Raw genomic sequence first — 13745 nt, forward strand, 5'->3', positions numbered from 1 at the left:
AAACAAACACCTTGAATGAGTAGGTGTGTGCAAACTTTTGACTGGTGTTGTATATACACGTTCTGACCTTATATTTTAGCTTTTTTATTTTATTTTACTTTTAAACAATGACTGGACAGTACCAAATACAAACCACTCACAGACAAGCACATAGGGTTACATTAGCACAATGTGAGAGACATACCTAGGTCAGGCTGCAGTCCTGTTTCCTTGTCGTCAATCCTCAGGGTGGTGTAGAGGAGGGCAGACTCTGGGCCGGAGCTACTGCAAGGAACGGCGTAGGTGTCAAACAGCTCCTTCAGGTCTTTACGGCTCCGAATGCTGCACGTCAAAACAAGAACAAGGGCTTTTACATTCAATTGACAAGACAGCGAAATTATTATCCACTCTTGGGGGACAATGGGAGTGGACAATGGTATGATTTTGTAATTATTACATGTTTCGGTGTGTAGCCTTAGTCTGTTATCAACTGAGAGAAACCTCAGAAGAACCCAGTATGTCATTTACAAAACAACCTTTGGAAAGATTGGTTGGATTTGTCAAAGCTTCTTCTGAATGGAATGCAATGTCTCCATCCTGTATCTATTATGAAAGTACAGCAGGCCTGTGTTGTATAGTGTGGGGATGATATACACAGCACATAATTGTGCTCTTGTCCTTTGGGAATGCAGAAGGAATTCTCAGTGGGAATGATTAACAGAGACATGTTGAATTTAAAATCACTACCATAGACCTGTATATAGTTACTATTCCTATATAGACTATGGTGACTGTATACGGTAAAGAGAGGAGCTCGGTAAAGAGAGGAGCTCGGAAGTTGGATGGAGCACCTGAAAGACTTGAAGAGCTCGACGAACTCGATGAAGCTCATAGTGCTGTCAGAGCTCATGAGGTCCTGGAAGCCCTTGAAGTAGCCCTTCCCTAGGCCGTGCAAGCTCTTGCTGCTCCATGCACTACACAGGGACACGAGGAGAGGGATTGGCGACTGTTCCAAGTTAAAAACACTAGATTTAAAAAAATATATATTTTATATTGTAGATTAAGATGAGTAAATAAAGTGCTTGGTACAAGGTTCACGGTATGAGTAGGTTTTACATGTAAGTATTTGACACTAGGTTTACAGATGAATTATAAACCATGGAGTGATAGAAAGGCAGTGTTTACCCTTAGGAACAGGTCTGGGGTCAGGTTTTGGGTCTTACCCTGGCTGGGCCTTGGTGCTGCCTGAGAGGATGGGGGAGGAAGCCAGGGAGCCAGAGGTCAGGGAACCAGGGCTCTTGCAGCACGGTGGGGGGAGGGGTCCAGGGAAGCCGTCCTCTATGGAATCAATAAAGTACAGAGTTACACACACACACACACACACACACAGTATAAATGGTCAAACACAGTGAACTAGAGCATTCCAAAGGAAACTAAATCTGACACTATTTAATATCTCAAATATTCCCATTTTTGTATCCCTCCCTATAAAACATAAGCAAGTATGGTACAGTCGTGGACAAAAGTTTTGAGAATGACAAATATTAATTTCCGCAAAGTTTGCTGCCTCAGTGTCTTTAGATATTTTTGTCAGATGTTACTATGGAATACTGAAGTATAATTACAAGCATTTCATAAGTGTCAAAGGCTTTTATTGACAATTACATGAAGTTGATGCAAAGAGTCAATATAAGCAGTGTTGACCCTTCTTTTTCAAGACCTCTGCAATCCATCCTGGCATGCTGTCAATTAACTTCTGGGCCACATCCAGACTGATGGCAGCCTATTCTTGCATAATCAGTGCTTGGAGTTTGTCAGAATTTGTGGGGTTTTGTTTGTCCACCCACCTCTTGAGGATTGACCACAAGTTCTCAATGGGATTAAGGTCTGGACAGTTTCCTGGCCATGGACCCAAAATATCGATGTTTTGTTCCGAGCCACTAAGTTATCACTTTTGCCTTATGGCAAGGTGCTCCATCATGCTGGAAAAGGCATTGTTCGTCACCAAACTGCTCCTGGATGGTTGGGAGAAGTTGCTCTCTGATGATGTGTTGGTACCATTCTTTATTCATGGCTGTGTTCAGGCAAAATTGTGAGTGAGCCCACTCCCTTGGCTGAGAAGCAACCCCACACATGAATGGTCTCAGGATGCTTTACTGTTGGCATGACACAGGACTGATGGTAGTGCTCACCTTGTCTTCTGGAAAAAATGCCCCAAACAATCAGGAAGGGGATTCAGAGAAAATGACTTTACCCCAGAATATCAGTCTGTCCCTGATGGTTTTCCTGGAGAGAAGTGGCTTCTTTGCTGCCTTTCTTAACACCAGGCCATCCTCCAAAGGTATTCGCCTCACTGTGCGTGCAGAGGCACTCACAACTGCCTGCTGCCATTCCTGAGCAAGCTCTGTACTGGAGGTCCACCGATCTCCAGCTGAATCAACTTTAGGAGACGGTCCTGGCGCTTGCTGGACTTTCTTGGGCGCCCTGAAGCCTTCTTCACAACAATTGAGCCGCTCTCCTTGACGTTCTTGATGAACTGATAAATGGTTGATTTAGGTGCAATCTTACTGGCAGCAATATCCTTGCCTGTGAAGCCCTTTTTGTGCAAAGCAATGATGACGGCACGTGTTTCCTTGCAGGTAACCAAAGGTTGACAGAGGAATAACAATGATTCCAAGGACCACCCTCCTTTTGAAGCTTCTAGTCTGTTATTCGAACACAATCAGCATGACAGAGTGATCACTAGCCTTGTCCTCGTCAACACTCACACCTGTGTTAACAAGAGAATCACTGACCTGTCAGCTGGTCCTTTTGTGGCAGGGCTGAAATGCAGTGGAAAAGTTATTTTGGGATTCAGTACATTTGCATGGCAAAGAGGGACTTTGTAATTAATCTGATCACTCTTCATAACATTCTGGAGTATATGCAAATTGCCATCATACAAACTGAGGCAGCAGACTTTGCGAAAATTAATATGTGTCATTCTCAACTTTTGGCCACAACTGTACACTCTCCAACGGATTTATTTGGACAGTGAAGCTAAAACATTTAATTTGGCTCTATACTCCAGCATTTTGCATTTGAGATCAATATATATATATATTATACACACACACACACACACACACACGAGGCGACAGGACAGGTCACCTTTAATTTGAGGGTATTTTCATGCATACAGTGCTTTCAGAAGGTATTCATACCCCTTGACTTAATCTACATTTGTTGTGGTACAGCCTGAATTCAAAATGGATTAAATAGATTTTTTTCTCCCTTATCCATCTACAAACAATACCCCATAATGACAAAGTGAAAACCTGTTTTTAGAAATTTTAGCAAATGTACTGAAAATGAAACAAAAATCTAATTTGCATAAAAATGGACACCCGAGTCAATACTTTGTAGAAACACTTTTGGCAGCGATTACAGCTGTGAGTCTTTCCAGGTAAGTCAAAAGCGTTCAATACCTGGATTGTGCAATATGTGCCCATTATTGTCTTCAAAATTCTTCAAGCTCTGTCAAACTGGTTGTTGATCATTGCAAAACCATTTTTCAGGTCTCGTCATAGGTTTTCAAGCAGATTGAAGTCAAAACTGTAACTTGGACATTCAGGAACACTTACTGTCTTATTGGTAATCAACTCTAGTGTATATTTGACCTTGTGTGTTTGGTTATTGTCCTGTTGAAAGGATGCCTGTAACTTCGTAGTGACTAGGTGTATTGATACACCTAAAGTGTAATTTATAACTTCACCATGCTCCAACGGATATTCAATATCTGCTTCTTTATTTTATTTGTGCCCATCTACCAATAGGTGCCCTTCTTTGTGAGGCATTGGAAAACCTCCCTGGTCTTTGTGGTTGAATCGGTGTTTGAAATTCACTGCTCGACTGAAGGGACCTTACAGATAATTGGATGTGTGGGGTATAGCGATGAGGTAGTCATTCAAAAACTATGATAAAAACACTTATTGTACACAGAGTCCATGCAACTTATGTGACTTGACATGTACATTTTTGCTCCTGAACTTAATTTGTAAAAATTTGAAAAACTTACTTCCACTTTGACATTATAGGATATTGTGTGTGGGCCAGTGACCAAAAAATTGAAATGTATTCCATTTTAAATTCAGGCTATAACACAGCAAAATGTGGAAAAGGTCAAAGGGTGTGAATACTTATTGAAGGCACCGTTTCTGTTTTACCATTTGGAAATTAAAGCACTATGCAGCTTGTCCCCCCAATTGAAGGCGACATAAGTATTTGGACAAAAAATTACCAATGGTGAGAGGTTAGCATGTTTTTTGGGGGAATCTGTAACTTTCTCACTCATCATTATTCACAAACAGTCAAAAGTTTGGAAACCTATTCATTCAAGAGTTTTTCTTTATGTTTTACAATTTTCTACACAGTAGAATAATAGTAAAGACAACAAAACTATGAAATAACACATATGGAATCATGTAGTAATTAAAAAGTGTAAAATCAAAATATATTTAATATTTGAGATTCTTCAAAGTAGCCATCCTTCGCCTTGATGACAGCTTTAACCAGCTTCATGAGAGACAAGTAGCCTAGTGGTTAGAGCATTGGGCCAGTAATCGAAAGGTTGCCAGATCAAATCCCCGAGCTGACAAGGTTCAAATCTGTTGTTCTGCAGTTAACTGAAAAAGGCAGTTAACCCACTGTTCCTAGGCCATCATTGTAAATAAGAATTAAAATGAGGAAGGCTTTTCCAACAGTCTTGAAGGAGTTCCCACATATGCTGAGCACTTCTGGATTATTTTCCTTCACTCTGCGGTCCAACTCATCCCAAACCATCTCAATTGGGTTGAGGACAGGTGATTGTGTAGGCCAGGTCATCTGATGCAGCACTCCATCACTCTCCTTGGTCAAATAGCCCCTACACAGCCTGGAGGTGTGTTTGGTCATTGTCCTGTTGAAAAACAAATGATAGTCCAACTAAGCACAAACCAGATGGGATGGCATATCGCTGCAGAATACAGGTTAAGTGTGCAATGAATTCTAAATAAATAACGACAGCGTCATAAGCAAAGCACCCCCACAATCTGACAGCTCCTCCTCCATGCTTCACGGTGGGAACCACACATGCAGAGATCATCCGTTCACCTACTCTGCATCTCACAAAGAAAGCGATTGGAACCAAAAATCTTACATTTGGACTCGTCAGACCAAAAGACAGATTTCCACCGGTCTAATGTCCATTGCTCGTGTTTCTTGGCCCAAGCAAGTCTATTATTCTTATTGGTGTCCTTTAGTAGTGGTTTCTTTGCAGCAATTCGACCATGAAGGCCTGATTCACGCAGTCTCCTCTGAACAGTTGATGCCGAGATGCGTCTGTTACTTGAACTCTGAAGCATTTATTTGGGCTGCAATTTGAGGCTGATAACTCCAATGAATTTATCCTTTGCAGCAAAGGTAACTCTGGGTCTTCCTTTCCTGTGGCAATCCTCATGAGACAGTTTCATCATAGTGCTTGATGGTTTTTTGCAACTGCACTTGAAGAAACTTTAAAAGTTCTTGAAATGTTCCATATTGACTGACCTTCATGTCTTAAAGTAATGATGGACTGTTGTTTATCTTTGCTTACTTGAGCTGTTCTTGCCATAATATGGACTTGGTATTTTACCAAATAGGGCTATCTTCTATATACCCCCCTACCTTGTCACAACACAACTGACTGGCTCAAACGCATTGAGGAAATAAATTCCACAAATGAACTTTTAACAAGGCACACCTGTTGATTGAAATGCATTCCAAGTGACTACCGCATAAAACTGGTTGAGAGAATGCCAAGAGTGTGCAAAGCTGTCATCAAGGCAAAGGGTGGCTACTTTGAAGAATCTCAAATCTAAAATATACTGGTTACTACATGATTCCATATATGTTATTTCATAGTTTTGATATCTTCACTATTATTCTACAATGTAGAAAATTAAGAAAAACCCTGGAATGAGTAGGTGTATCCAAACTTTTGACTGGTAGTGGATATTTTTTTACTATTCAAACCGTTATTACGGAGACCATGGACCGGAGATCTGGCATCATCCAAAATCCATGACTGTCACAGCCCAAGGTAAAACAGATATGAATGAAAATAACCTAAAATAAATGCTGGAGTATAAAGCCAAATGAAACATTTCAGTTTCACCGTCCAAATAAATACATAGGGGAGTGTATGAGAGGACAGTTGCATGTTTATTTTATTTCACCTTGATTTAACCAGGTAGGCTAGTTGAAAACAAGTTCTCATTTGCAACTGCGACCTGGCCAAGATTAAGCAAAGCAGTGTGACACAGACAACACAGAGTTACACATGGAGTAAACAATAAACAAGCCAAAAATACAACAAATCAATGACACAGTAGAAAAAACAAAGTCTATATACAGTGTGTGCAAAAGGCATGAGGAGTTAGGCAATAAATAGGCCACAGGAGTGAATAGTTACAATTTAGCAGATTAACACTGGAGTGATAAATGAGCAGATGATGATGTGCAAGTAGAGATACTGGTGTGCAAAAGAGCAGAAAAGTAAATACATTTTTTTTTAAGTATGGGGATGAGGTAGGTAAATTGGGTGGCTATTTACAGATGGACTATGTACAGCTGCAGCGATTGGTTAGCTGCTCAGATAGTTGATGTTTAAATTTGGTGAGGGAAATAAATTCTCCAACTTTTTTTTGCAATTCGTTCCAGTCACTGGCAGCAGAGAACTGGAAGGAAAGGCGGTCAAATGAGGTGTTGGCTTTGGGGATGACCAGTGAAATATACCTGCTGGAATGTGTGCTACGGGTGGGTGTTATCGTGACCAGTGAACTGAGATAAGGTGAAGCTTTACCTAGCATAGACTTACGTCTCTGAATAATTGTGAGATATGGTGTAATAAACCTAATCTAAATCTACTGATGAATGTGGCAATTGTGCAAGTTGAGACTAAACTGCTCGATGTAACCTAGATTGTAAACTGACATGGTCAAAACATATTGATTCAACGGTTGCCAAGATGGGGAAAGGTCGGTACTTGACAAAGCACTGCTGTGCTTTCTTTACATCACAATCGACCAAACACATTCTACAGGCCCTAGTTTAATTACTTCTGGACTGCTTGCCCAGTTCTTTGGTCAAGTGCTGCAAAGAACAACATCAGCAAATTAAAGTTGGTGCCCAGATCAGAACAGCACGGGTGTGGGTTCTACTAAACTGATATATGGAATTGTTTTAAGTTGGTCATACCAAGGATCATTAAGCTATTTGATTTAGAATTTTAGGTGTAAAAAAAACATTTGCTTGAGGTGCTAGAAATCTGAATGCATTTCCAGTGTTAATGTAATGATACTTTCCTGTAGATATATTGTCTCACATTCCTACCACCAAAAGGGCCAACCGGTAAAGTATACTAAAAAAATCATTTTACTCAACATTCTGGCTTGTAGAGGTCGTGAGGGTAAACTTTCCTGATTCAAAATGCTCATTTCTGCCCGACATATAATTCTATGCAATTCAATGTCGGGCTACCCGAGTGGCGCAGCGATCTAAGGCACTGCATCTTAGTGCTAGAGGAGTCACTACAGACCCTGGTTTGATTTCAGGTTGTATCACAACCGGCCGTGATTGGGAGTCTCATAGGGCGGCGCACAATTGGCCCAGTGTTATCCGGATTAGGGTTTGGCTAGGGTAGACCGTCATTGTGAATAAGAATTTATTCTTAACTGACTTTCTAGTTAAATAAAAAATACATTCCAGGCAATAGTTAGCCCCGATGGTAGCCTGCCACGGAACAGGTTAGATCTGAAGGATCCGCTGCAATAGAAATGTACCTGGCTAAAAGTTTAGCCACTTCCGTGGTACTGGTTATCCCAAGTTGACCTCAGAGTTGACCAAAGTTACCTCGCTAACTCCTCAAACTACATTAGTAGTATAGGGCCTTGGTCTTTGTTAGCGATATCGATGTATTGAAACAGCCAAACTGTCTGTTCAATCAGTACATGACATGCCACCAGGGGTCTCTTCACAGCCCCAAGTCCAGAACATGCTGTCTTGGAAACAGCTAATGGGGATCCTAATAAAATACTAAATAGACAGGTTACCTAACTCTTCCTGGTGCACGCTGTCATATAGCTCCGGCCCGTTTCTGCACAGGGTGTCCTTGCAGCTCTTAGTTTTACGTTGGCTCGTCTCGTCATCGGTAGCGTCCCCGCTGTATTTCTGTGTGATTTATGAAACACACTGTCAATGACACAAATCTTCATAAACTCAGAAAAATGCAAGACTATATTCCTCAAACTAAGACTATTTAAAAAAATTATTTCTCCTAACCCTGACGAGAGCATTCTTCTTCTTCTTGGTGGTGGAGCTGTTCTTCTGCGTGCTGGGCTTCTCTGTGCCCATGTTCCAGCAACGCCCCCCAAACAGCTTGATGGCCTGAGCTAGGGTGGGACCCTCAAACCTGCCCTCCTCCTATTGTGGATGGGAGACAAACGCACCACACAGCAGTGAGGAGATTGCTCACTCAAGGTTTATTGGCATTAAGTGAGTCAAAATGATCTTCCTTGCATCTGTGCTCATGTTAGAGGCACACTGTTTCCCTTTTGAGTATTGATTCACAGGACATTAGACAAAACAAATTAATTCTACATACTTGTATATTCTAGACTGAGTCAATATACTTGCCATTCCATATTATCCACTACAATCTAAATTAAGTTGTTTTTTACCCAATAGAGGTGGATGTACTGCCTCCTGAGCCAGTGCAGCCTCTTATCTGGGAACTTCTTCAGCTTCCTCATGGCGTTGACCAGCTCCACCAGGCCCTCATACAGTATGCTGGCTGTGTGCCTGGGGGCCACAAAGTGCAGTAGCCTGTTGTCTGTAGTATGGAGCCCGTAGAGCAGACTGACCCCATTCTCCTCGGCCCTCATGGTGTTACACAGCTTGTTCTGCAGACACACAGCGAACATGTCCACCCCCTGGTGGCCCATGAACACAGCCTTGACCACAGAGATGTCCAGCAGGCCCTCCGCCAGGCCGCTCACAACGGGTTGACCCAGGCCTGGGGGATCTGTGGGGGGGATGCCGCTCTGGGGATTAGCCCAGGTCAGAAAGCAGTTGTCGGGCTGCAGGCGGAGGAAGCAGCGAGCGGTGAGGTGGCTCTCCTGGTTGTAGTGGATGACGGTGGATCCCTGCAGGAGGAACTGGTGGATGTCAGGCTGGAGGGAGAGCACGTACCAGGGGATGAGCTCTGTGCCATGGCTAAAGGCCCGGTGGGTCTCCTCGGTGCCCTGGAATGCCACCTCTTTAGCCTGCTCAGACAGGTCGCCCTCCACCAACCTGATGGGAGGATGAAGAATTGGGAGGACGTGAAATAGAGAAGCAGAACATCAAACATTAGATATTTGTAGAAGAGTTAATAGTTGTCAACACTTCAATCTTCTGTCTCTTCTCTAGGACATAGAGGAAATTGTCTCATCACCACCTTCTATTCAATGAGTGTAACACATCCCAGCCATGTTATCTACCTAAAGAATATCACTTTGAGGATAGCAAATCCATTGAATGCAACAGTCTCAAAACAGTTCCGACTGTATTTAAAAGATTTAGCACAGTTGAACAAGCATAAAAAAGCACCATGCAATTGTAATAGCAAATTCCACTCATACAATTAAAGCAAAGTCAGTTAGTGGGAAACCTCTAAAAAAACGGCAGTCTAATACCTTACAAGACATGGTTTGAATCAGACCTGCTCCTGAAAGAGCTACGGTGGCGGGAGGAAGAACACAAAAGTCTGGAAGTGTCTACAAATTGTAAAACAGAAGAGTAAAAGAAGGATGACGGCGGTCACATTCGCCCTCATCTTCCCTCCAATCAGCCTTGAGAGAACTTCCACAGAAATCCATTGACTGGATCCAGAGGCCCCCTCGAGTCATAAACCCAGAGAAGAAACCGATCTCCCATCAGGGTCAGGAAACTACACTGAACAAAAATATACAGTGCATTAGGAAAGTATTCAGACCACTTGACTTTTACAGCCTTACTCTAAAATGGATTATAGCGGCCTATATCGAATCTTCCATTCCTCTCAAATTTTTTAGAAAAGGCTGTTGTCACTGCCTTCCTGAAGACAAATAATGCATATGAAATGCTTCAGTCTGGTTTTAGACCCCATCATAGCACTGAGACTGCACTTGTGACGGTGGAAAATGACCTTTTAATGGCATCAGACCGAGGCTCTGCATCTGTCCTCTTGCTCCTAGACCTTAGTGCTGCTTTTGATACCATCGATCACCACATTCTATTGGAGAGATTGGAAACCCAAATTGGTCTACACGGACAAGATCTGGCCTGGTTTAGATCTTATCTGTCATTAAGATATCAGTTTGTCTCTGTGAATGGTTTGTCCTCTGACAAATCAACTGTAAATTTCGGTGTTCCTCAAGGTTCCGTTTTAGGACCACTATTGTTTTCACTATATAATTTACCTCTTGGGGATGGCATTCGAAAACATAATGTTAACTTTCACTGCTATGCGGATGACACACAGCTGTACATTTCAATGAAACATGGTGAAGCCCCAAAATTGCCCTCGCTAGAAGCATGTGTTTCAGACATAAGGAAGTGGATAGCTGCAAACTTTCTACTTTTAAACTCGGACAAAACAGAGATGCTTGTTCTAGGTCCCAAGAAACAAAGAGATCTTCTGTTGACTCTGACAATTAATCTTGATGGTTGTACAGTCGTCTCAAATAAAACTCTGAAGGACCTCGGCGTTACTCTGGACCCTCTCTTTTGACGAACATATCAAGACTGTTTCAAGGACAGCTTTTTTCCATCTACGTAACATTGCAAAAATCAGAAATGTTCTGTCCAAAAATTATGCAGAAAAATGTATTCATGCTTTTGTCACTTCTTGGTTAGACTACTGCAATGCTCTACTTTCGGCTACCCAGATAAAGCACTAAAACTTAAGTTAGTGCTAAATACGGCTGCTAGAATCCTGACTAGAACCAAAACATTTGATCATATTACTCCAGTGCTAGCCTCCCTACACTGGCTTCCTGTCAAAGCAAAGGCTGATTTCAAGGTTTTTACTGCTAACCTACAAAGCATTACATGGGCTTGCTCCTACCTATCTCTCTGATTTGGTCCTGCCGTACATACCTACACGTACGCTACGGTCACAAGATGCAGGCCTCCTAATTGTCCCTAGAATTTCTAAGCAAACAGCTGGAGGCAGGGCTTTCTCCTATGGAGCTCCATTTTTATGGAACGGTCTGCCTACCAATGTCAGAGACGCAAACTCGGTCTCAACCTTTAAGTCTTTACTGAAGACTCATCTCTTCAGTGGGTCATATGATTGAGTGTAGTCTGGCCCAGGAGTGGGAAGGTGAACGGAAAGGCTCTGGAGCAACGAACCGCCCTTGCTGTCTCTGCCTGGCCGGTTCCCCTCTTTCCACTGGGATTCTCTGCCTCTAACCCTATTACAGGGGCTGAGTCACTGGCTTACTAGGGCTCTCTCATGCCATCCCTGGAAGGGGTGCGTCACCTGAGTGGGTTGATTCACTGATGTGGTCATCCTGTCTGGGTTGGCGCCCCCCCTTGGGTTGTGCCATGGCGGAGATCTTTGTGGGCTATACTCAGCCTTGTCTCAGGATGGTAAGTTGGTGGTTGAAGATATCCCTCTAGTGGTGTGGGGGCTGTGCTTTGGCAGTGGGTGGGGTTTATCCTTCCTGTTTGGCCCTGTCCGGGGGTGTCATCGGATGGGGCCACAGTGTCCCCGGACTCCTCCTGTCTCAGCCTTCAGTATTTATGCTGCAGTAGTTTGTGTGTCGGAGGGGCTAGGGTCAGTTTGTTATATCTGGAGTACTTCTCCTGTCCTATCCGGTGTCCTGTGTGAATTTAAGTATGCTCTCTCTAATTCTCTCTTTCCTTCTCTCTCTCTCTCTCTCTCGGAGGACCTGAGCCCTAGGACCATGCCTCAGGACTACCTGACATGATGACTCCTTGCTGTCCCCAGTCCACCTGGCCGTGCTGCTGCTCCAGTTTCAACTGTTCTGCCTGTGATTATTATTATTATTTGACCATGGTGGTCATGTATGAACATTTGAACATCTTGGCCATGTTCTGTTATAATCTCCACCTGGCACAGCCAGAAGAGGACTGGCACCCCACAAGGTTTCTTCCTAGGTTTTGGCCTTTCTAGGGAGTTTCTTAGCCACCGTGCCTCTCCACCTGCATTGCTTGCTGTTTGGGGTTTTAGGCTGGGTTTCTGTACAGCACTTTGAGATATCAGCTGATGTACCAAGGGCTATATAAATACATTTGATTTGAATACCCCACAATGACATTGCAAAAACAGGTTTAGAAATGTTTGAAAATTTAGGAGAAAAAAAAAACACGGAATTATCACATACGTATTCAGACTCTTTACTCAAGCTTGGCACACCTGTACCTTAGGCAGCGATTACAGCCTCAGGTCTTCTTGGGTATGATGCCACAAGCTTGGCACACCTGTATTTGGGGAGTTTCTCACATTCTTCTCCGCAGATCCTCTAAAGCTCTGTCAGGTTGGATGGGGAGCATCGCAGCACAGATATTCTCAGGTCTCTCCAGAGATGTTCGATTGGGTTCAAGTCCGGGCTCTGGCTGGGCCACTCAAGGACATTCACAGACTTGCCCGAAGCCACTTCTGCATTGTCTTGGCTGTGTGTTTAGGGTTGTTGTCCTGTTGGAAGGTGAGCCTTTGACCCAGTCTGAGGTCCTGAGCACTCTAACAGGTTTTCATCAAGGATCACTGTACTTTGCTCCATTCATCTTTCCCTTGAGCCTGAGTCCTTAGGTGCCATTTGGAAAACTCCAAGCGGGTTGTCATGTATATTTTACTGAGGAGTGGCTTCCATCTGGCCACTCTACCATAAAGGCCTGATTGGTGGAGTACTGCAGAGATGTTTGTCCTTTTGGAAGTTCGTATCTCCAGAGATGATCTCTGGAGCGCTGTAAGTGACCATCGGGTTCTTGGTCACCTCCCTGACCAAGGCCTTCTAGCTCAATTTACCGAGCGGTCAGCTCTTGGAAGAGCCATAGCAAAGGGTCTGAATACTTATGTAAATAAGGTATATTAGTTCTGTATTTTTAATACATTTAATACATTGCAAAAAAAATAATCTAAAAACGTGTTTTCGCTTTGTCATTATGGGTATTGTGTGTAACATAACAAAATGTGGAAAAACTCAAGGGGTCTGAATACTTTCTGAATGCACTGTAAACGCAAACATGTAAAGCGTTGGTCCCATGTTTCATGAGCTGAAACCGATATTCTCCATACGCACAAAAAGCATATTTCTCTCAAATTGTGTGCACAAATTTGTTTTCATCCCTGTTAGTGAGCATTTCTCCTTTGTCAAAATAATCCATCCTGACAGGTGTGGCATATCAAGAATCTGATTAAACAGCACGATCATTACACAGGTGCACCTTGTGCTGGGGACAATAAAAGGCCACTAAAATGTGCCATTTTGTCACACAACAAAATGCCACAGATGCCTCAAGATTTGAGGGAGAATGCAATTGGCATGCTGACTGCAGGTATATCCACCAGACCTGTTGCCAGAGAATTTCATGTTAATTTCTATACCATAAGCTGCCTCCAACGTCGTTTTACAGAATTTGGCAGTACTTCCCACCGGTCTCACAACCTCAGACCACGTGTATGGTATTGTATGGTCAAGTGGTTTCCTGATGTCAACGTTGTG

The 13745-nt window shown here is 43.0% G+C and overlaps 1 protein-coding gene across 1 annotated transcript in view; it reads right to left on the reverse strand.

The window, feature by feature from the left end:
- The window catches only part of plce1 (phospholipase C, epsilon 1), a 57898-nt gene that overhangs the window by 16979 nt on the left and 27174 nt on the right, over window positions 1-13745 (reverse strand). Inside the window, exons 7-13 of the mRNA XM_064952909.1 lie at window positions 9716-9751; window positions 8715-9327; window positions 8317-8457; window positions 8088-8205; window positions 1203-1317; window positions 831-953; window positions 185-321 (exon numbers count right to left, since the gene is read on the reverse strand). Of these exons, the coding sequence (XP_064808981.1) occupies window positions 185-321; window positions 831-953; window positions 1203-1317; window positions 8088-8205; window positions 8317-8457; window positions 8715-9327; window positions 9716-9751 (1283 nt within the window). The remainder of the gene's footprint in view (window positions 1-184; window positions 322-830; window positions 954-1202; window positions 1318-8087; window positions 8206-8316; window positions 8458-8714; window positions 9328-9715; window positions 9752-13745) is intronic.

The sequence above is a fragment of the Oncorhynchus masou genome, chromosome 31, assembly GCF_036934945.1.
Source record: "Oncorhynchus masou masou isolate Uvic2021 chromosome 31, UVic_Omas_1.1, whole genome shotgun sequence".
NCBI classification, from domain to species: domain Eukaryota; kingdom Metazoa; phylum Chordata; class Actinopteri; order Salmoniformes; family Salmonidae; genus Oncorhynchus; species Oncorhynchus masou.